Source organism: Microtus pennsylvanicus, chromosome 8, assembly GCF_037038515.1.
Source record: "Microtus pennsylvanicus isolate mMicPen1 chromosome 8, mMicPen1.hap1, whole genome shotgun sequence".
Lineage (NCBI taxonomy): Eukaryota > Metazoa > Chordata > Mammalia > Rodentia > Cricetidae > Microtus > Microtus pennsylvanicus.
Genome location: NC_134586.1, coordinates 10,184,561 through 10,209,880, shown reverse-complemented (window position 1 = coordinate 10,209,880; position 25,320 = coordinate 10,184,561). Strand labels below are relative to the sequence as shown.

Below are 25,320 nucleotides of genomic sequence, written 5' to 3'. Positions count from 1 at the left end.
TGAGACTTGCCTCACTTCTTGATGGCTCCAAACACATCAATGTATGCTAAATGTTTTAAATGAATAAATGAATGGCAATACCATCATTATCATAGAGTGGCCTATAGGAGGACTGTTGTCCTTCAAAACCTAAGGGATTGACAGGTTACATCTGAGAAACTCCATTTCTTAATGTTTACAAGTTGTTTGCCAATCAACCCATACTTCCATAATTGGTGATTTTATATAAAAATATCCATATGAATATGTGACATGAAGAAAAAAACTCAAAAGTTTAGAAAACCTTAGAAGTACAATAAAATAGATATTTAAAAATGAATATTCCTCTAAGGCTGGGGATGTAGTTCTGTTGGTAGTGCTTGGCTAGGACACAGAAAGCCCTGGGTTCAATTCCCAGCATTACATATGCAAGACCTGGTGATGCATGCCTATATTCCTAGCACTCAGGAGGTAAAGGCAGGGGTATCTATGATTAAGGTAAATTATTGGCTATACAGCTGATTTGAGCCTTGCCTGGGCAACAGGAAGCGCTTTATAAAAAATAATTTCCCCTTATAGTAGTGTGTGATACAAATTGAGCCACATGACAGAGATTTCCACCTTAGTACAAGATGTTCATGGGAGTCTTCAGCTGCCAAATGAAAGACTGGCTCCATTGGCTGCCTAATGTCAAGGCAGGGACACCCCTGGCCATGACCAGCATGGGTGAATGTTAATGTGTGCTAAGTCATTACTGTACTTCCAGAAAGACCACTCTGGTTCTGGAGATCACATTTGCAATGTATCTGTTTTGATTAAAGAGAAGAAATGAATAGTGTGTGTTCCACATGGGAACTAACTGCTGGAGAAATGGAAGGAGAACGATGTCAACAGGAGGAAGCAGCAAATGTTGAAAACAATGTAAGAAATTATGAAAACTAGACCACAGAAAAGTAAGCATTTTCAGCATAAAGAGAATATTTAGGGCCTGGATGAAAGGCTTAACAGTTATGAGTGTGCATTGCTCCCTCAGAGGACTCAAGTTCAGTTCTCAGCACCTACATCAGGAACTCACAACCTTCTGTGAGTCTAGCTTCAAGGGACCTAACACCTGCTTCTGGGTTCCATTAGTACCTGCACTTGCATGCTTACACCCACACACATACACATATAAATTTAATAATTTTTGAAAAGAAAATATTCACATAGTCAGTTTTCTAATATTTATTGTTTTCTGACAGTATATTTTAATCTCTATCTCAATCAGTGAATAGCAGGAATTGAGTGCAGAACCTCCTGCCCTTTAACCAAAAGGCTGTGTATTTCATTACTTTGGGGCCAGGTGGTTTTTGCATATCAAAGAATAGAGTGGAATGTTAACATATACGATCCTTACTGAGTGATGTTCTCAGAAGCTCATATCCATGTACTTAGACTTCAAGCCAGGGTGAAAAGTACGGCAGTTATCTGGGAAGGAACGTACTGAGGAAAGAGTGGGAGGGTTCTCACCTTTGACGGCAGCCACCCTACTCTCACTGAGGCTGCACGGATACACAGTCTTTCACGATGAATTAAGAATAGTCAGTAACTACTGACACTATCAGGATTTGACCTTTGTAGACAAAGGCAAACCGAAAGACACTACTGATTTCTGCTGATGGAATGATAAGGGTGAGTATTGAGATCTGTCTAGATTCGGGAGCAAGCTGTAAATGGGAAAGAGCATGTGGACAGTAAAAGCTTCTCCAGTGGGTGAATGCACAGAGGCATGAGCAGACGGCTTTCCTAAAGCAGAAGACAAAGGAGCTGGACGTGCCCAGGATAGTGAGACCGCAAAGTGCAGTTCAGCACAGCAAGGCTTAATGAACGTGTCGTGCATCACTCTAATGGATGCATGGGGACATGTAGACACAGCCACCAAGCACAGACCTGCCCTTTCCATTACAGTCGCATTTGCAGAGGTGGCTTCATTAAACCACTCCTTCAGAAGCCCCGAGGACAAGTGCTTTCATATCACTGTGTGCTGCGATTAGTCTTTATTGGTTAGCATTGAGACACACGAAAGTTGGGTAAATGGTAGGTAGCACATTATGTTTTAAAACAGTTTTAACTAAAGCCTGGAGTTATAGTAAATGAAAAAACAGAGGAGAAGGGGAAGTAGGAAAGATGGTCATTCACGAGCATAAGATATTATGAAACCAAATATTCTAATGGCACACCAGCCGGAAAATGTGTGCCATCGTCTAGCACTGAAGTTCTAAAGAGGAGAATTCTATCTTGCTCCATCATAGACTCTCCCTAAAGGAAGTTCACATTGTAGTTGCTCCTCCAAAGTAACAGGGTTGCAAGTATGATCCCAGCAACCTAGCTGATTTCTAGGGAATGCTGGGATGAGCATGGCTTTACCCGTGCTCAGCACATACTCTACAACTGGTGGACACGTCCAGCCGCAATGACAAAAGTTTAGAGGATGGCCCTTCTTTAAGACCTGTGTGCTGCATCTCTTCTATTAATTGCCCTTTCTGTACTACAAAAATCAGTCAAGTATTGTTGGACAAATATGTCCAAAAGCAAGAAAAATAATATACATGTTCTGTAAGCAGAGCTTTATAGTTGCTGTTTTCTACGACTGCCAGCTTGGCCAGAAATGCATGTATATATGTGTGTATGTATGTATGCAGGCAGAGACTTGTATGTGTTAGACAAGTACTCTGCCACTGAACTGCACCCCCAGCACAACAAGTGCGTTGCTACTGCTGTCATTATTGGTTTTGTGTTACAGTACACATTTTATACTTTCTGACAAGAGGTTCCAAAAGTAGTGTTTGGTGGTCCAAATACTGCATCAGAATAAGGGAGATTTATAAAAATATCTTTAGGAGTCTTATCCTCAGAAATACTTATCCTATTGGTAAAAGTGATGTGGTGTGTGTGTGTGTGTTTGTGTGTGTGTGTGTTTGTGTGTATGTTTTTAACCCAAGTTATATGTCCAGACATGTTTCAGAAAATCTACCACAGAAAGTAAAAAGCTGAATCTGTCACAGATGGCACTATGAAAATCTGACTGCCTTTGTCTGCACCCTATGGTCATGGGTGCTGATGGCCTTTTAAAGATGTTTGTAACTTTATAAATTCTACATATTTCCCTTAATGCAAAGAAATGTCTTGGAACTTGAATGTCACTCCAGAGGCTGGACTGTGATGGAGCCTGAAATCAAATGCTGAACTGTGAGGGTTGGGGAGATGGCTCAGTCTCTAAAGTGCTTGTTGACGAACTAAGGAATTCTATTTCAGATCCACAGTACCCACATAATAATTAGGATTGATATGCATGAACAATCTCAAGTATGAGGGTGGAGACAGGCTGAGTCCTGGATCACACTTAGCAGAATCAGTGAGCACCATGTTCAGTGAGTGACTCTGTCTTAAGAAACAGGGTAGAACTCGACTGAAGATACTTCACATCAATCCTTGGCCTCCATACATGTCTGCATATGTACAAATATACACACACACACACTACACACATTGCATACACAACACACACTATACATACACCACACACACACTATAGACCACATGGTGTAGAAAGGGGCTCCAGCTAAGATGGTGGCGGAGGGCAGCAGGAGCCTGAGGTAGCTGGTCACATTGCATACACAATCACAAAGGGAGACCTGAATGCACACTCTTGGCTCTCTTTATCCCTCTTAGTGTATGGGATAGAGCCATGTGTGTTCAGTGCAAATATTCCTACCTGTGTTAAATCTCTCTGGAAACACTCTCAAAGATAAGTGCAGAGGTGTGTCTTCTAGGTAACTCTAAGTCCTATCAAGTCTCCTATGTGACTTAAGTCCCACTAAATCTTCTAAGTAACTCTAATTCCTATAAAATTTCCTATGTGACTAAGTCCCATCAAGTCTCCTAGGTGACTCTAAGTCTTATCAAGTTTCTTACATGACTGAGTTCCATCGAGTTGGCAATCAAAATTTGTCATCACACTTTCCTAAAGTTGTTTGTGTTTAGAGAATGAAATTTAATTTCAGATTAAATGAAGCACTATTGACCTAAAAGTTACATTGCTAATTCCAACACAAATCATGTTACTTTGGCATTTTTACGTTTGAATTTTAAAGATTACCTCCCTTTCCTCATATGTGTAAAGAAAGCTATTTTTGATATGAGCATTAAAATTTATAAAGTGTGGGATGTACTATCACTATTTTTATTATTTTAAGTGACATTAACTGCTCAGAGGAATATTTTGTGCTCACAATTCTTTCTCCTCTGTAATAAAACCTGAGACTTAAAGGTCTGTGTGTTACTTGTTTCAAATACTCTTGGGCAAGATAGTCCTTATCTTTGATCCTAGAAAAATCCTTCCAAATATATTTTTTGCATAGTTGCTTGTCATGAGGCAGCACAGGAAAATTAAAGATAATTGTATTATGCATGCATACTAAAATAGGCATCCAGTTTTAGTTATATGTTAAATTTATGACTCTTTCAAACTATATAATTATGCAAAACTATGTAAGAAAATTTTAATTATTTGACAACTGAATGCATATATATGTATATGCATATATATACATATATATGAATTTTGATCTTTTCATGTCCCATTGATCAGCCTCTCTCCAACTAAAACACATTTTATTCCCAATCAGTCCTTCTACTTTCATGTCTTCTCTGTTTTTGTTTTTCGTTTTTCTCTTTTTTTTCCCACTAAGTTTAATTGTAGTCCTCACAACCTGAACATGGGTGATAGGTTATTTATCAGAAAGTACACAACTAACTCATCAGTGGTTATACTTTTGAAAATACTGCTAGCCCTGGGACTTTACATTTTTTTTGAGTACCTACTGTTTGCAACCCTCTAAAGTCAGACTTGTGTCTTTGTTTCTGGAGAATGGATAGGCAACAATAACATAAGGCATACTTGACTCTTGATAACTTTATGATATAGTGATGATATAGGTGTGAATATACGTAATATGAGACTTAAAATGGAAAGGCCATGAAAAAGAAAGAAAATGCAGTCAGAATATAAAATTGGACCCTCATTTCCAAAAATCACATATTATTGTATCATTGACTGTAAGTTGTGCTGCTTTGGTTGGGGGTGTTGATTTAAAGATGTGAAAACAGGCTGGATGATGGGGCAGTTGTGCCTAAAGTTGTGCCCCCTCCCTCCCTTCCTGCCTCCCTCCCTTTCTCCTTCTCTCTCCTCATTCTCTCCCTCTAAGAGAGAGCATTTGTTGACAAATGAAGCAGGCTTTGAATGGAAGCCCTGTCACACTAACCGTCTCCTCTGAAGAGATTAAGGGAGCATTTGATTTGGCCATCCTTGTACCATTTCTGCCTGCCTTCTGTTGGCTCAGCTCCACTCACATCCCCGGACTGAGAGAAGCTTTGGTGTTTTTCTCAGTGTTTATAGATAAACTCCAGCATGATGTCAGTAAATCGGAATCCGCTTTGTGATGTGGGATTCTCTGCTGTAATTCAGTAATTACCATTACTGAATAAAGAAAACTGTCTTGGGCCTATGCAGGGAATAGAGTCAGGCAGGGAAAACTAAAGTGAATGCTAGGAGAAAGAAGGAGAAGTCATGTAGCCCTGCCAGACATAGATGCTGGAACTTTAGCTGGTAAGCCACAGATTAATAGAAATGGGTTAAATTAAGTTGTAATATTTAGCCAATAAGAAGCTAGAGCTAATGGGCCAAGCAGTGATTTAATTAATACAGTTTCTGTGTGGTTATTTCAGGGCTTAGCAATCTCCTTCAACAGATTGGCACCCACATGGACAACTAAAATACACTTAAAGCCTTAGAGGGCTTGGAAAGGCTAGACACCACTGAAAAACAATGTTTGGCTGCATTTATTTTCCAAATGGGCTTTGATTGCTGGTGGCATACTGCATCTCCTTTAAGAGAGGTTTTCCTGATTCAGCAGAAGCAGAAAAAAAAGCTGTGCTGTTTTGAAACAGTGGTTTTCTGAACCGTATTGCCAGTGCAACCTCTGGCTCTTTCAGAAGGCCGAGCATTTAAATGGGGTTTCTAAGCACTGTGTTACAAACTGCTTAATGGCTGGGCATAGAACCCCTGCAAACTTGGAACTGGGGCTGTATGCACAGCTCAGAGGCAGTGAGTGGACCTCTTCTGCCATGTTGGACTGGGCAGAGCAAGAAGGCCGTGCCATATTTCCTTTAGCAATATGCAGCTTAAATTTTTAAGAAGCACTTAGCATTTTAAGAGTGCTACTGGACAGAATATAATTATAAATACACAATAAAGATAGATCCAGATTTTTTTAAAGACCTCTAAATGGGTCACGGTGTTGGATTAATGTGTATAGGCTTGGGAGAGAGAAGAAAAAGAGTATAGAAAGGTATAAAAACAAGTAAATGGTTAAAAAATAAAACCAAGTCTTTAAAGAGAGTAAGAAAAGCCATGTAAAGATGGAATATGCAAAGAGAGTCTGGATTATGTATATTATTGTATTTTCTTTGAATTTTTTGACTGTGAAGAAACTGTATGCATTGGGATATTTTCCTCTTCTCAGGGTTGCTGCTCATTTCTGGAAGTCCTTGCAAACAGGGAATGATATCACTTAAAGTTTAGACAATGTTATTTTTAAAGCAGAAACCAATGTCAAAATAAAGCCAAGTGGATAAATCCTGTCTTAATAGCGAACATATGTTTCCTGCTCCCCATTGCTAAACCCAGATGTTAATTGTATGTTTGTCACCACGTTGCTCTTTTCTTGCTTGGCACTAGCTGAGCTTACATAGCTGGCAGGATAAATGTCATGTGTGCACCATCAGTAAAGCCAAGATTAGTCTTCACAGTCTGGTAAAACACTGATGACATTTGAGAGCCAAATCAAAGAAAATTCTTTAGACATTCGCTTTCTTCACAGTGTCATTCTTCCGTGTAGCTCCAACATGAATATGGTGGGCTAAGCTGTGTGAGAAACTGGACATGCTGACATGCCGCTTTATGAAGAAGGCAATAAAACACAATTACTGCTCAACTTTGATTTAGAATTCTTATGGGAATTCATTTTTTTAATTTGCGTTTTTACAGCACTCCATGGCATTTGAGGGAAATAGATTTAGCTTATTGTTTTAAGTCACTAAATCTTGCAGGCAATGCTAGATGTTGGCTGGCCAGTTAATAAATGGGAACACTTAATGTGCTTTTGTAAGGAAAGAGAAAAATGAATCTTGGTTTTATATTCCATTCATTCTGGCCTGTGCATGTATTCTTAACTCTGTTCAGTCTTTGATAATAAAGTATAGGAAAAACACTTAGGTTCCAAATTGATTGGCTCTCAAAAAAAGTCAGTCATTTTAAATTACATACTGGTTAATGTAATTGGTAAACATATTATGAATGAGAATTCTGAGTTTAACAAAACATACCCTGATGGAGATTTTAATTTAATATTGACCCATTGGATTTCATGTTTGTTTTTCATTGTCCTCATTTTTCATTTAAAAGCATATTATTAAAATTCCATGTCAGTTGCATTAGGATCTACTCTAGAAAAGGGAAACATGTAGCACACACACACACACACAATATCTTCATGGAACATTTCATTTCACCTGAAGACATTTAGTTCCTCAATAACTAGTAGCTTTAGATAGCCTAAGACAAATTGGAACCGTTATTTATTTGTTCATCAGACACAGAGTTTCTCAACCTTCCTCTAACGCAGTTCCTCATGTTGTGGTGACCCCAACCACAAAATGATTTCATTGCTACATCATAACTGTAATCTGCTACTGTTTTAAATTATAATGTAAATATCTGGTATACAGAATATCTGATATGTGACCCCTGTGAAAGGGTCATTTGACCCTCCAAATGGGTCACAATTCACAGGCTGAGAAGCACTGATCAGATACATAGCATTCTACATAGAAAGAATGTCCTACTTATTTGATAATTATTACTGCTCAAGAGCTGACAAATCAAGATGGCAGCTAAACCCTAAGATACCTTTCTTGTCATACAAGTTCAAATTGGCTGAGTATGTTGGGATGGTGAGACTGTCAGAAGTGCCATTGGAAGTGAGTGAGAAGCAAAAGTCTGAGTCTAAACACACTATATTTGATTTTCCTCTGAGACTCCCAAAGATATGAATAAGGGTTTGGACACACTCAGGAAGAAGTTTTGGCTGAAAAAAGATACTGGAACTGTCCCCAAATAACTGTTTATCAAAACTCTATACTGAAAGATATTAAGCAATCCTAAGTACACTGAGAAATGAATTTAAAAGAGATATAGTTGGAAGTCCAGACCAGGCAGTCCACCAATTTTAAAGTCTGAGAAGATAAGGTCAACTCAGCAAGGAGAGCTGAGGAAGACCAGTCAACTAGACACCATAGAATAGAGCGCCTGGAATCCAACAAGAGGGAAGCATTCAAAATAGGGAGTGGTCATATGGTCAAACTAGATAGTTAAAAATATCAGGAAACAGCATGGGTTTGGCAGCTCACATCAATGATGCCAACAGTCAGATAGCTGGGGCAGGCAAAACATAATCATTAAAGTCTGTTGGGACTTTTACAAACGAAAGCCCAACTGGAAGAGGTTCAAGTGAAAATGAAAACAGAGAGATTTGAGATATAAAGTCGCAAACAACTTTTCAGCAGACTTTCTCGAAACATAGGGAAATATAGAATACAAAGAAATGTAAATCAAGAACCGCGAGGGGTGCACCCACACACTGAGACAATGGGGATGTTCTATCGGGAACTCACCAAGGCCAGCTGGCCTGGATCTGAAAAATCCTGGGATAAAACCGGACTTGCTGAACATAGCAGACAATGAGGACTACTGAGATCTCAAGAACAATGGCAATGGGTTTTTGATCCTACTGCACGTACAGGCTTTGTGGGAGCCTAGGCAGTTTGGATGCTCACCTTACTAGACCTGGATGGAGGTGGGTGGTCCTTAGACTTCCCACAGGGCAGGGAACCCTGATTGCTCTTTGGACTGACGAGGGAGGGGGACTTGATCGGGGGAGGGAGAGGGAAATGGGAGGCGGTGGCGGGGAAGAGACAGAAATCTTTAATAAATAAATAAATTAAAAAAAGAATTTTCTTTATTGAAATAGGTTATAATATATGTGAATGCTGATTTAATAAAACAGTCATTTGAGAAGAGAAAGGGAAATGATATATAAGAGGAGAAGAAATGGCTGTGTAGCCCAGGTTGAACTTGAACTCATGATCTTCCTAGCTTAGCCAAGCTGAGTGTTGAGATTGTCATATCTGCTTAATGTTCTTTAGCTTCTTTATCTTATTAACACTAGAACATATTTCTCTTACAGAAGGAAAAAGAGAAAAAAATCTTGCTGCAATAAAGAATATTTTTCTCAGATATATAATTATAAAGAGTTCAAGGACATGGCAAGATAAACACAAGGGAATAATTAACAAGTGGTGACATTTCAGTAACTAACTGGAAAGACATCTTGCTTAATATAGAAGTTTATTATCCATTGACTAATAAGGTCAAACTGTCTCAAAAATAATAATAACAATTACTATTATTATCGTTATTAATATTATTAGTAATGACTAATTGTCAAAAGATTCAGAAGATTGATTGTATTTCCTTCAACCAATTCTATTCAGTGTCGAGCTTTGATTTTGAGCATTCAAACTTAAAAAACAAACAAAATGTAATCAGCTTCTTGTATATGGACTAATTTTCTTAAGTATGGGCTTCTGTTCTACAACCTCAGAAGAGATCAATATGTAGAGATAGAAATTAACAGTTGACTAATTTGTAATGTATATAAACCATTGATAGGATACTAGAAACCAAGGAAACCCGAATTGGAAGATGATCTCAGCTTGTTCTGTGATACATGTTGAGCAGGAAGAAATACACTGAGCATGAGTGCTTGGTTCTCAGTCTTCTGTTTGTAGCTCACTGGCTCACAAGACAAGAGTCAGTATCAAGAAAGCAGGACACATTTGATAAGATAAATATAATCTACACAGTTACATACAAAGGGCTGGAAAAGAAATAGTAAAGAGGACAGAGAATGAGCAAAGTCCCAGTCAGGTGCAGGTCTCTTCTTTTAGAGAGTGATGCAGAGCCACTATCATGATTTAAGAAGTTAATTGTTCAATTTTTATTTTGAAAGATCAGTTTTGCAGAAATTGATTGCAAAAGAGTTAGCAAGATGTGAAGTGGAACCATCTGTTATAATCCAGATGGAAATGGAAGGTGCTGGAACTAGGAAAGTGGTAGTAACACGGAAAAAAGGAAGACATATACTTCGATACTGAGGTGGTAGTAGTTATTAATGCTGGCAAAAAGCCTCCCGGGGTCAGGCTTCTCTTTTTTTCTGTGACATGGCACTTTTAAATCTCCCTGAGGACAATAACTCCAGCTCTGACTCCACATCAGCCAGTAACTCTATGCCTACTTCAGAGAAAGTCACTTCTGTGGGAACCCCTAAACTATGGAGCTGTGATCACAGAACTTAGCATTTTATTTTATTCATGGAGCAAGGAAAACAGAGAGACAAAGAAACACTTGTTTTGAGCCTGGACACATGAGAGACAGGACAGTGGAGTGACTCACATTTCTTGATACTCATCTTTGACTAGTCAAGAAAGGCAGTCAAAAGGAATTTAGATATATTGTTGAGATTTAAGAGACAAAAGAAAACTTCAGATTTGTGAGTCAATACACACGTCACCCAAGTCATCCTAAAACAGCATATTGAATTGTGGCAGACTCAAAATGAAAAACTTAAATTATAAGCAAGAGGAGAGAGGATAAGAAAGCTAGCAACAACATAGGACATATGGGAGAAAAATGGAGAAAGTCTGAAAACAGAAAAAGCAAATAATAAGTCCTGCCACTGAAGAAAAAAAAATATCTGCTGAACCTGTAAAAGAATACTTTCTAATACAGTGGCTATTAGCAGTAAAGATTATATGTTTTAGAGGTCATTTAGACAAAAGCTGTTTGTGACTAACCATAAAGTAAGTAGAAATTGAAGAAGACCCCGTGTGAGTATGGGATTTCCCTGGGTTCACTTGTGTCAGGGAAGAGACAGGTTGGGAGAGGATCCACAAGGTGTTCCTTATGCATGAGTAAGTGTAGCACAATTCTCAAGTTGACTGTATTTAACACAGAAATAAAATAAGGTAATGAGATAATGAACAGAATAGCGTTTCTACATGTTTCCCGGAGTGTAAAAACTAAAGCCAGGGCACTGATAAAGGGGTCGCACTGGATGGGTTTCTAAACCTGCTGTAACAAAATATCACAACATACTGGGACATAAATGGCAGAAACCTGTTATCTAATCTCTCTGGAAGCTGCGGGTCTAAAACCAAAATGTCAGCAGCAGTGTGTCCTTCTCCTAGCCCAGTGGATAGATCACCACTTGTTCTTGCTTCTTAGCTTGTAGCTGACCAACTTCACTCAGAGTATTTGTGTTTTTTTTTTCCCTTTATTATATCCAAACCATTTCTTTTTATAAGAATAACAATAATATTGGATTAGAAGATCCAATCCTAGATGTAGTTCCTTTTCTATTGTTATGAAGAGATACCATGACCAAGGCAACTTATAAAATGTTACTGGACAAATCACAGTTCCAAAGGGTTAGAGTCCATAATAACCATGGCAGAGAGCATGGCAGCAGGCAGGCAGGCAGGCAGGATACTAGAGCAGTAGCTGAGAGCTCACATCTGATCCACAAGCAAGAGGCAGAGAGAAAGACCAAAATAGGCGTGAAGTGGGCTTTTGAAACCTCCTAGTGCTACTTCTCCTCCACCAAAGGCCACACCTCCTAATGCTTCCCAAATAGTTCCATCAACTTGTGATGAAGCAATCAAATACATGAATCTACGGGAGTTATTCTCATTCAATCCACCACACCAGCTTAACTAATTTTATCCCAAATGAGAACTTCTCTCAGTCAGATCACATTCTGTGGTTCTGAGGCTGAGCAAATCAGTGTGGATTTGTGGCAGTGACACAATTTAGTTCGTTAGATAAAAAGTGGGCATTTCTTCCCTTGCAACAAGAATGAAGGAATGTAATTGTGTGCGGCTGTAGAACTGATAGCAATTTTATTTTTTGTGAGAGGGAGACAGAGTAGTCAGCAGAGAAGTCAGACCTGGAAGTAAATGTTTCTTAACGGGGATTTGAAAGACTATTGCACAGAATGAGAAAATGCTGACAAGGGGTGCTTGACAGCGTATATGTATATGATGTAATCAGTAACCAAGTATGCCCTTTACACAACCATGGAATGTCTTCTTGGGAGAATCTACCTGATTATTAATAGCTTACAACAAAATAAATGCCACTTTGACTAAGGAAACGCTATTCTCAGATTAACCAGGAATGCATACATTTAGAGTTGGAGTTAAATAGTAGTCTAGTTGCAATGATTTCTATTTTTATACCTAAAAGACACATGACTAAAATTTGTTCTCCTTAATGCTAAATCTCCATAGACTATCCTAAAGAGAGACACTGCCTTACAATGTCCTTGCATTCCTGGATGCTGAGAAGAAATTCAATCCTCAGTGAACATTCTTTGAATTGAAACTTCAGTATTGATTTCTCACAAAGTGAGCAAGTGTATCGTTTGGAAAGAAATGTTTCTCAGAAAGCTTTATCTAAAGCTTTATATTTTCCAGGACATGAAGATGGGAGAATTGTGGATAATTATATAATTACAGAACATAATCATTTATGATGACTTCCAGCAATATAGCAACCTTAAATCACTTGAAAAAATACAATTGATCTCAAGCCACATTTTTTTTTAAAAAAGATAGCCGGGCAATGGTGGCTCACGCCTTTAATCCCAGTACTCAGGAGGCAGAGGCAGGCGGATCTCTGTGAGTTCGAGACCAGCCTGGTCTACAGAGCTAGTTCCAGGACAGGCTCCAAAGCCACAGAGAAACCCTGTCTTGAAAAAACAAAAATAAAGAAAGAAAGAAAATAAAGAAATTTTTTTTTTAAAAAAAAAAAGCTAGTTTAGCCGGGTGATAGTGGTGCACACCTTTAATCCCAGCACTCAGCAAGCAGAGGTGGGCAGATTTCTGTGAGTTCAAGGCCAGCCTAGTCTATAAGAGCTAGTTCCAGGACAGGCTCCAAAGCTACAAAGAAACCCTATCTCAAAAAAACAAACAAACAAACAAAAAACTACCTTAATTCACAGAAGAATTATATTGACAGTCTGATTGCAAGCAAATTTTTCTCTATTTTTGGAATTCATAACAGATACTCATTAGAAATAATATAATAATAGCAATGTTTTCATGTAAGACTGAACAGGATTAATAGGTAAATATATGAAATAAAGAAATATTATACCATTGTACTTTATCTTTTTTCTTTTTTCAGAGTGATTGTGTACTTAGCTTTTTTCTCTCTGAACATATGCAACCAACAATTGAAGACTCTCAACTTCTGGGTCTAGGTAAGTGAATTCATCACAATTACCATATAGAGTGATTGTGTATATAAGTGTGGGAAAGATTCACAAGTAATATCTTCAACTTCAAATGATAATGTCTTTTCAAGGCTAAAAGCTTCTTAATGTTTTCTCCCTAATCATTTCTAAAGAGTTTGAACCCCCTGAGAATATTCTCTTCAAGTAAAGATAAACACAGACGTATTTTCCCACTTAAAATAGTGATAGGTTAACACACTGTTCCCCCATTTCAATTAGTTGTGCTTTGAATTAAAATTACACATCAGAGGCAAAATCTTTTTATGTAGCATGGGAGTCTTACAATTTTACCTCTACTTCTCACAGCAAAAAAAATACTTAAAAAAGTATTAAGTCATAAAAATAAGCAAGGGTCTTTATGAACAAAACCTTACGTTGATTCCACCATCTGGTTCTCTTCCACTGTGTCATGGATGAGTTCTAATGAACATTCTATCACTTCTGCCAGATTTCCAATGATGCCTTTGAAAGTTCTATCAGTTCAGGTATTTGTAACACATTCCACAAGAAGTAGCAATCTCACAACATCCTAGCTTTTTTTATAAAGATTAATTTATTAGTTTTATTTATGTATATGTTTCTTTGCCTGCATGTATACAGGTATCACAAGTGTTGAAGTCAGAGGGCATCAGATACCCTGAAACTAAAGTTAAGGTGGCTGTAAGTCGCTTGATGTGGATAATAGGAACTGAATCTGGGTTTCTGTGAGAATAATAAGCACTCTTAATCACTGAGTCACCTTCAGCCCTATATCTTCTCATTTTAATATCCATATTTATAAACCCATAATTTCCAGCCATGACCAATCCTCCTATCAACTCTGTCTTCATTTTATCCAAATTCATTTTCTGATTCTCTTGCTTCAGATACTTTGCATGTGCTTGTCAAGCCTGCTTATATCAGACATCTTAGATACTTGTCCGCTTAAGCATAAAACTTTCAGAACTATCTGTTATATGCATGATTATTTATCAAACTTTGTAACTGTGTTTGCATCTGACCAGCTTCTCTTGCTACACTAAAAATAACTTTAAGCCAAGGTTGCCCTTCCCTACCCTACATTGCTCTATACTTAGAATTCGTGGAATAATGTATGAGGGCTTCCAGAAAAAGAGCAGGAGAGACAGACAGAAAGTAGAAAGGGAAAATAAAACAATCAGTTTTAATGACCTGGGGAGATGTTACTACCATCAATAGTACAAACTTTAATAGCCAAACTTGGAAAAAATGAAATACAAAGTTGTTGAGTTCTAGAAAGGTTTTCCAAACGGACAACGTAGGTTTCTCTCTATCACTAAGTCCTTTAGGAAAAATTTGCTTCCTTTTGTCTTAAGAGATTAAATCTCTTGTCAGCTTTTGGGTTTGACCATAATATTATTTCTGAAAGGTATTTGTGAATATATATGAAACCAAATTTAGGATGTTATTATAAATAATAAAGCAGCACTTTGAGAAAGTTTCCAATTTTAAATTTTCTCATGTCATCAACAATCAAGAATTGTTTCAATAGCTATGAATGACAGAAGATTTCATTCTTGCCATGTCTAAGTTATAGGCTGCATATGAAAAATAGCCTATTGTCTTAAAACAATATGACACATCTCCCAAGCAGGATATGCAAATCAGAATAATAAGCAAGAATTCGCAGGAAGCTGTGTCTTATTTTGCTCTTCAAATCATTTCCTCCTTCATCATTCTAGATTCTTAATCTTTTTCACAGAATAGCTGCTGACTGTTAGCAAAAAGCCTGTTTGCTTAAGCATTATGCTCATACGTGGGTTGAAATTTTAATGCTGTCAAATGATTAGAGGGCAAAGTTACTCAAATGTGATTTACACAGATCAACTTTAACTGAAAATTTCAAACTTGGGCCACTTCTACTCAAGTGGTGATTTTGAATACCTAATTTCTCTAGATATATGCCTTAAAATCACAGAAGGATTATTGGGAGTGCTGGATTATTTTGTCATCTTGACTCACAGGGTAAAGGGAGCCTCAGCTGAGGAATTCCCTCCATCAGACAGGTCTGTGGGCATGTCTGTATGACATTCTCTAATTGAAAGAAGGCCCAGTTCATTGTGTGCATTGCCAGTGGGCCTGAACTATGTAGGAAACGTAGTCAGGTAAGCCACAAGTGTCGTGCCAGTGATCAGCATTCCTCAATGGGCTCTGCTTCATTTCTTTTTCTCCTTTTTTGAAATTGATTTTTATTGAGCTCTACATTTTTCTCTGCTCCCCTCCCTGCCTCTCCCCTTCCCTTCAACCCTCCCCCAAGGTCCCTATGCTCCCAATTTACTCAGGAGATCTTGTCTTTTTCTACTTCCCATGTAGATTAGATCTATGTATGTCTCTCTTAGAGTCCTCATTGTTGTCTAGGTTATCTGGAACTGATGTCTAGTCTGGTTTTCTTTGATTTATGTTTAAAAAACACTTATGAGTCAATACATGTGATAATTGTCTTTTTGGGTCTGGGTTACCTCACTCAAAATGATATTGTCTAGATCCGTCCTTCTGATTATAAATTTCAAGATGTCATTATTTTTTTCTGCTGTGTAGTACTCCATTGTGTCAATATACCACATTTTCCCTATTCATTCTTCAGTCAAGGAGCATTTAGGTTGTTTCCAGGTTCAGACCTTAACCTATAAGTCAACCAAGCTCTTTCCTACCTCAGTTGCTTTTGCTTGTTGATGGAGGAGGGTCATCTTTCTATCTGTTGTTTCATTGGTTAAGTAATAAAGAAACTGCTTGGCCTCTGATAGGACAAAAAATTAGGTAGGCGGAGTAGACAGAACAGAATGCTGGGAGAAAGAAGCTGAGTCAAGGAGTCGCCATGATTTTCCCACTGGACACAGACGCAGGTTAAGATCTTCCCTGGTAAGACACCTCATGGTGTTACAGGGATATTAGAAATGGGTTAGATCAATATGTAAGAGTTAGCCAATTAGAGGCTGAAACTAATGGGCCAGGCAGTGTTTAAAAGAATACAGTTTCCACGTAATTATTTTGGGTAAAGCTAGCCAGGTGGCAGGAAGCAGCCCTGCCGCTCCTAATACAACAGAGTGGCACCCAACGTCTGTGGTATTTATTATAAAAACAAAAAAGAAGCTGAAACATGTCACGCTCCCTCTGGGAGATATTAATAGTCCCTGGACTTTATTGTCTGATGAAACATAATTTTGTGCAACAACTTAAGACTTTACCTTTTTTTTTTTCAAATGCCAGGCTACTTATATTTACTAAAAAAAAAATCCTTGGCTCCTCATTGTCCTTCAAGACATTTATTCTAATGATGACTCTAGAGTACGTATTTGTTTACAGATAAGAAATATTTGTCTCTATATCACACATCATTGCATTCCAAGATGTATGACCGAGTCTCTCTGACTATAAATGTTTCCCAAATAATTACTGAAAAAAGACTGACAGTGACATCCACAGGAACTATCAAGGTAAATTATTGTTTTTAGGGGAAAAAAAGGAGAGAAGTTTGGGGTCATGTTGCTCTTTCCACAATCCTGACATCGTGAAAACATTCCTGGCACATGAAAGCTCCCAACCACTAGAATTTTTTTAAAGCACAACTCAGGAAAATGTCTTCTATAAATTATTATATTAAATGCAATTGACTTCATGATGCAATCTAAAATTCCTTATGGATTTTTATCTTAACTAGCTATATATTAACTCTCTGGTGATACAATTTTGGATGCTACAAAGATTTATATAGCTTATATGTTTTATCATTCCTACAATAACATGTCTTACATAGTCAGTTTAAGAAGAGAAAAAGTTGCCAGGCAATGGTGGTGCACACCTTTAATCCCAACACTCAGGAGGTAAAGTCAGGCAGACTCTGAGTTCAAGGTCAACCTTGTCTATGGAGTGAGTTTCAGAACAACCAGGACTACACAGAGAAACCCTGTCTTGTATTTAAAAAAAGAAGGAGAAGGAAGATAAAGAAAGTTAGAAGATTCTATGGTGATATGCAAGATATTCATCAGTGTGGTTATAGGATAGGACCATTTCAGGTTCCTTATCCTCAGCTGCCCACGAGGTGTCTTACCAGGGAAGATCTAACTGGGGACATCCCCCTGGGCACCTGGGAACCCCTCTAGGTTCAGGTCTCTTGCTCACCCTAAGCTGGAACCCTTAATTAAGATATATGCTTCCCTGCTCCCATATCCATCCTTCCTTTATCCCAACCATCCCAATTCCCCAAGTTCCCCCCATCCTCCCCTTCTCACATTTCTCTTCCCATCTCCCCATACCCCATCCCACCCCACCCCCAAGATCCCAATTTTTGCTCGGCAATCTTGTCTACTTCCCATATCCAGGAGGATAACTATATGTTTTTCTTTGGGTTCACCTTCTTATTTAGCTTCTTTAGGATCACAAATTATAGACTCAATGTTGTTTATTTATGGCTAGAAACCAATTATGAGTGAGTACATCCCATGTTCATCTTTTGGGGTCTGGGACACCTCACTCAGGATAATGTTTTCTATTTCCATCCATTTGCATGCAAAATTCGAGAAGTCATTGTTTTTTACAGCTGAGTAGTACTCTAATGTGTATATATTCCACACTTTCTTCATCCATTCTTCCATTGAAGGACATCTAGGTTGTTTCCAGTTTCTGGCTATTACAAATAATGCTGCTATGAACATAATTGAACAAATGCTTTTGTAATATGATAGGGCATTTTGGAGATAGAGACAAAGACCCATATTGGAGCACCGGAATAAGCTCCCAAGGTCCCAATGAGGAGCAGACGGAGGGAGAACATGAGCAAGGAAGTCAGGACTGTGAGGGGTGCACCCACCCACTGAGACAGAGGGACTGATCTATTGGGAGCTCACCAAGGCCAGCTGGACTGGAACTGAAAAGGCATGGGATAAAACCGGACTCTCTAAACAATGATGAGAAGCCAAAGACAATGGCATTGGGGTTTGATCCTACTTCATGTTCTGGCTTTGTGGGAGCCTAGCCAGTTTGGATGCTCACTTTCCTAGACCTAGATGGAGCGGGGAGGACCTTGTACTTTCCACCTGACTGCCCTTCAGTCTGGAAAGGGTGGGGGAAAGGAGTGGGGGGAGTGGAGTGGGAGGAAGGGGAGGGAAATGGGAGGATGGGAGGAGGCAGAAATTTTTTTTCCAAGAAAAAAATAAATAAATAAAAAAGTTAGAAGAAGAAAGAGGAGGAGAATGAGGAGGAAAGAAACAATTTATTTGGGCTCATGGTTCCAGAAATTTTAGTTCACAGACGTTTGGTCATGTTGTTTTGAGGGTCAGCTGACACAATAATCCAAATCAGACCAAGTCAAACCAAATTAGTAAAAGACCAGGTTTAATGGATGCCAGCACTCCCGGGTGGCTTTCTAGGTCCTCACAGAGGAGATGAAGAAGAAAGACTGGGAAACTACATGTTTGTTCTCTGGGGGCAGTTGAAATATTCTGTGGGAGTGGTCTTCAGCCTCTATAGGGAGGGGTCATCGTTTGGCAGGCTTTTTGGAGGTTCAGTCTGAACTGAAGCAACTCCCAGAGGACAGGGCTTGGAATGAAACTTTCCAACCAAACATTCCAGACTCTTTGGCTATAGGGGTGCCAGGGGCTGGGGTGACACTTCCAACCAAACAGTGGTGACCTCCAAACATAAAATTATTTCCGTTGCTACTTCATAACTGCAATCTTGCTACTGTTATGAATCATAGTGTAAATATCTGTGTTTTCTGATGGTCCTAAGCAACCACTGTGAAAGGGTCATCCTACCCAAAGGAGGCCACACTACACAGGTTGAGAGCCACTGTTTCCTTCCTACCTTCCCACACTGCCATGGGTTGGGAACCAAGCATTCAAAACATAGACCTTTGAAGAAGACATCCAAAACATAACAACTTCCACATCATATAATACTGTCACACAAACAAAAATGAAATTACTCAATCATTAATTAAATTCATGCCCAGCATACAGTTCTCACATATGAAAGGCAGATATGTGGCAACGTGTGGAAATAAAAAAAAAAACAGGTAATTATCTTAGCAGGGTTTCTATTGTTGTAAACAGGCACCATATCCACAGCAACTCTTGTAAAGGAGAACATTTAATTGGGTCTGGATTACAGTTCAGACCTTAATCTATTATCATCATGACAGGACATGGTAGTGCGCAGACACACAAGGTGCTGGAGAAGGAAGAAGGAACCGAGAGTTCTACATCTTGATCCTCAAGGAGCAGAAGGAGACTGTGTGCCATGCTGGGCATAGCTTGAGCATATAGAACCTCAAAAGCACACTTCCTCCAAAAATATCATGATCTACTCCAACAAGGCCATACCTCCTAATAGTGTCACTCCCTATGGGCCAAGCATTCAAACACATGAGTCTATGGGGGTCATACCTATTCAAACCACCACAGTAATGTGGTACAACTTTGGACAATGATAATCAGTTTTAAGAAGATAAACTAATAATTGCTTTTAGAGGATATTGGTAACCTCACATGGTTGTAAACACAAGCTTTAACTCATAACCTCAAGTCACTGCTTCCACTTTATGATGTGTATTTGAGAGAGAACTTGAAGCCATGTGTTCTGCAAGTTAGACACTCGCTAGTCAATGGTCTAATCTATCAACTGCCAACTTGGTAAAAAAGCAAAACAAACTAAAACCAACAATAAAAATAGTGGATCTAAAACCTCTAAGTTGAATTGTGGGATATAGGTTTTCAGTTTAAGTTTTATGATACATCATTTGATGGAAAAAAATTGAACTGTCATGTTCAGAAGCTTGGCAATATAGACATACTAAGGATATATTATATATCTCAAAAGAGAAAAGAATTTGAACATAATATACCTCAGTGTATGTGAACAAGTACTAGTGAACACTGGGAAAAGTCCTAACAGTGACCAAGCACTAGTGAACACTGGGAAAGTCCTAATAAAGCACAAGTACTAGTGAACACTGGGGAAAGTCCTAACAGTGAATGGAATTGGGTGGCCAATGAAAATGGAGTAAGAAATGAGCATTTTCCTTTGGTTCTGTTAAGAAACAAATATTTGTCAAAAGGAATTTGAAACCTAACTCTATTGAGCAAGGGTAAATCCCATAATTCTTAAGGATCAGAGACTTACTCAGTGGAAACATCTTGCTTTGTGAAAGCTTTCTTTAAAAAATCACAGAACCAACAAGGCAGGAGTACAATAAAACATTAATAGATATTTGTAACAGTAATTGTTCTTTGTAATAAAAACCCAGAGTCAGATACAGAGGTTAATGCTGAAGGATCAGAGAAGCAGAGCCACCAGCCACGAGAGAGTTCTTACCTCTATCTCAGACAGAAGGCGTGATCCTATCTCTACAAATCCTCAGACAGAAGGCTGTCTCTATGAAACCTCAGAACTCTCTGCCCAACCATATCCCTTCTTGTCTCTACCTTCCTACTGTTATGAATCACAATGCAAATATCTGTGTTTTCTGATGTTCTTAAGCATCCCCTGTGAAAGGGTCATCCTACCCCAAGAAGGCCACACTCCACAGGTTGAGAGCCACTGTTCCCTACCTTCCTTCCCACACTGGGATTAAAGGTATGTGACTCCCAAGTGCTAGGATCACCTATGTATGATCTGTTTCTCTTTTAGACAGATTTAGTCTCATATAGCACAGGGTGGCCTTGAACTCACAGAGACCCATGGGCCTCTGCTTTCTGAGTACTGGGATTAAAGGTGTGTGTCACCACTGCCTGGCCTCTATGGCTAACTAGTGCCTTAGCTCTGCACTCTGATCTTCAGGCAAGCTTTATTTGTTAGATAACAAACAAATTATCACTTCGGCTATTTGTGAGTTTAACTCATCTACTGAGGAAAATGGTTTAAATAGGAGTTAGAAGACAAACCATAACTACATTTACTGTAAACACACACACACACCTAAAACAACTGGCTTTTAAAGGTTGAGGTTTTAAATAGATCCATGGGTATATTAGACAAATACAAAGAAAATGGGACCACAGATCAAAATATTGAAGAGTAGAAGGGGAGTTTATATCCCAAATCTTCTATTACAATTAAATAATATAACCTTCCTCTAGACTGTAAAATTTTCAATAAAGATACGAGATGTTATGACTCTTCCCTAAATAATGTGGCAGCAACATATATAAAGCAAAAATTGTGAGACACTAGAGAACTCCACAAAAGCATACTAATTCTAATTCTTAGTTAGAATCTAATTCTCTAGAATATTCTAACACACAACTTTCAGTTTGTAAACTTTGAGAGAGGAAAAAAAGTATGTTCATACGAAAGCTAAAGTAAAATTAATAATGCAAATTAGGCCACAAAAAACATTTAAAAAAATTTCAAAAGTAGACATACTGCAGACGCTATCATTTAACTATGATCTAGTGGAAAATTCTGGATCGTTTCAGGAACCTAGAAGACAATTATGTTTGGAGATTATAAACAAAATCTCTTTTAACAACTCTTGGGTCAAAAGAAATTACAGCCAGACCCTCAACAGAAGAGCATCCATTGTCCTAGCAACAGATGTCACCTTGGAGATGAGAGTCTCTTGACAGTCACTGCTGATCCTTCAGCCCCAGCTGACCAGCAACTACAGAATCTTAATTCAAAACATCATGCCAACAGCCCCAGTAGAGTCCTGATGACCTCGCAACCATGTAAGAGTGGACAGTTACACCACTGTTTAAACTGATAATGCATGGGATGGAAGGGAAATTATTCATATTTGCTTTCTGAAACAATGTATTCATATCAAGAGCATCAAAAATTATAAGAGCTGCAAATAAGAAATCAGAGAGAAATATCACACATGAATATCAATGGAAAACTTTAAATAAAATATTAGACAAAATAGTCCATCAGCACACTGAAGAAATATAATCCATCATGGCCAGAAACCATTTATATTAATATTATATATAAAAAGATAAAATAATAACTCACATGGTCATCTCTGTGAGCCTAAAAGGGCATCAGATAAAAATCAATTTCCCTTTTAAAACACTCAAAAAGTAAGAAGAAACAGTGAGTGTGTTTGCATGGGAAAAGCTAACAAGATTTCCAGAGCTCACCACAGATCAGAGAAAAAAGCACTGACAATCACATGCGCTCAAGTGAAGGACAAACCCCACACTCAAAACTGACATCACCTTACACTGTGCAGAATGTGAGTGGCAAGACAGGACTCACACCTTCACCTTTCAGTCTTTCCTCAAAATGTGTCTTTTCCATGAAGATTTCCATGGCCGCCTGCTGGTGGCCTGCTTTTTGGAAGCATCCAATGCTTTTATCCCCCTGTGTTACTTAGTTCACCCTAATACAAACTTTAATTATTTATTGTGCTTTTTTTTATTTCTCACATGCGGATAATGTGTCAAAGGGGGAATTTCATCCTTTCTACTTAAAACACTTAGGACAGTGGTTTGTTCATGACAAGTCCAAAAATACTTGCTTAAGGACAAATTAAATAGAAGAGGACATTAGAAGCATAAACTTTGTAAGACGAAACCAAAATTATTTGGGAGCAGTGTCATTATATATCTAGGAAATGAAATATCAACTACCAACACATCATAGAAAGAATTTAGTGAAAAAAACAGCTACAAATTGATGTATATCTATATCTTTCAAAGATATTCTTGATATGCATTTATAAAATATGTCAGATATAATGACTATTTAGAACATTTAAAAGTCAAAGTAGTTCCATCAGCAGTATTTACAAAAAGATGCCTAGGATGGATTTAATAAAAAACAGGTAAGCCCCAAGGCAAACCAAAAGGCAGCCTGAGGAATCTGAAGAGCGATGCAAGTGTGCATGCTGGAGAAGCAGATTCAGCACATTACAGATGACATGTGTTTAAATGCGACTTATTCTTTAAAGATATTAACTAGTACACTTTTAGCAGAACAGTATTCTTATTTTACAGTTCATAAGCAAAGAAAAGTCAAAAAATTCTGAAAAAACAGAACAAAGAAATGAGATGAAGATAAAAAAATAAAATCCATAAAAATTCAAACAGTGTGGGGTCTGTGCCTAAAAGGATACATGAGAGGATCAGTACGACAGATACCATAGGTTGTCCACAAGTAGAGCCAAACGCACACAGAAAATTCGTATGTGACCAGAACGAAGAGAAGCTCAGTACATGGCTTGTAGTGCACACCCTTCATTCTGTAGGATAAATAACAAATGAATAAGAAATGTTAAATGCAAGCAATGAAATCCTAGAGGATCAAGAAAATCTGAGGGCAGCCCTTTATAGTCCTGCAGTGTACTGCAATGGCTGAGGGTAAAATTCAGACACCTTAACAACTTTGCATGCAGTAAACACTTCAGCAAAGTAAAAAGAAAATGTAGGAATGAGTGGCAAGGTAGATGAAATATTGCTGATTCATCCTTAAGATTTGTTCACATAGCATATAATCATCCTCTAGAAATGCATAAGAAATTTAGGACTATGAAAGATAAGTACACAAGACACAAGTGGCTCTTGACCAGTGAGAAGATGCTCAGCCTCATTCAGAAGATAATACAAATTAAATTACATACATGCCATGGGTTCCCCTCACCGCTCTTCTTTCTCTCTCATTAGATTGGCAAAAACACAACAATTTAATTAGCATCTTGGTTGCAAATCAGTAGGCCTCTGATGTGCTGCTGGTGGTAATATAAATCGGTATGAGCACAGTGGAAGTTAATTTGGCAATATTTATCAAAATTGCACAGGCAAATAGGTTCTGACCAGCAAATTCTGCTACTGAGTTTTTGCTCTGATATTCGCCAGCTGGCACCCATGACATGTCTGTGAGGCTGTCTCCTGAAACATGGTTCACAAAGCCTACACGTCATCGGGAAAGACCCACCTGCCCATTGTGTGGAACTCGTTAAATAAATTACAATACTCCCATAGAGTGGAAGCTATATACTTTAAAAACTAAAAGCTATTTTTGTAATATCTATGCAAAACTATCCATAAGTACTTTGTGCAGAAGAGTGATACGCCATGGTCTTTGTCAACAATGGAGAAGAGAAATTGCATATTCCTTTGCTTTTATGGAGCAATACATGTTAGACATGGGAAGACCTTTTACTTCAAACTTTAAAAGTAATTTGTCACCTTTAATCATGAGAATAACTTGTCTTATTAAAAAATACTACTTTTTATGAAAATAGGAAGTAAAGTATTTGCTAGTTGAGAGTTTCAGGACAGAATCACTGGAGGTGAATAATACCTTATCAGGACTGAGTAAGGAATCCAGCACGCCCTGTAAATCCCCACAGTGGCTAGAGTTCCAGCATCTCTTTCTTCACATCCAGCTTTTCCCAAGCTCTTCATTTAAACTTTTTCTTTTATGCTGTGGCTCTCATTTTTCCAGTTACAGCATGATGTTTATAGATATGGTCCTGGATATCACTTAATCCTGCACTTTGTTTTTTTTTTCTGTCAATTTATTTTTTTTAGATAGTATTTTAATTTATTCTTTGAAAAATTCATACATGCATGTAGTGTGCCTTAATCATATCCACCATCCACTTCCCCCTTTACTTCTCCTGAGGCTTCCCTGGTACAATCAGCCTCTTCCCAACTCTCTCCTTTACTCTCACAACTTGTTGATACCAATTAGTGGTCCCATACATGTATGGGTATGGTGCAATACTGAGGGCTTGAGCGAACAACCAGTGGCCACACCCCTAAGAGACAAGTGACTCTCCCTCCTCCCCCAATTGGCAACAGTTCCTCAGCTGGGGATTGTGGCCTTGGGGGTCTCTCTCCCAACCATACTGGAATTTCCACTG

General features: G+C 38.3%; 1 protein-coding gene across 3 annotated transcripts in view; it reads left to right on the top strand.

Moving 5' to 3' along the window:
- The window catches only part of Pik3c2g (phosphatidylinositol-4-phosphate 3-kinase catalytic subunit type 2 gamma), a 309,971-nt gene that overhangs the window by 252,315 nt on the left and 32,336 nt on the right, over positions 1-25,320 (top strand). For all 3 annotated transcript variants that reach the window (XM_075981920.1, XM_075981919.1, XM_075981918.1), the window contains one exon: positions 13,385-13,460. In XM_075981920.1, coding sequence (XP_075838035.1) covers positions 13,385-13,460 — 76 coding nt within the window. The remainder of the gene's footprint in view (positions 1-13,384; positions 13,461-25,320) is intronic.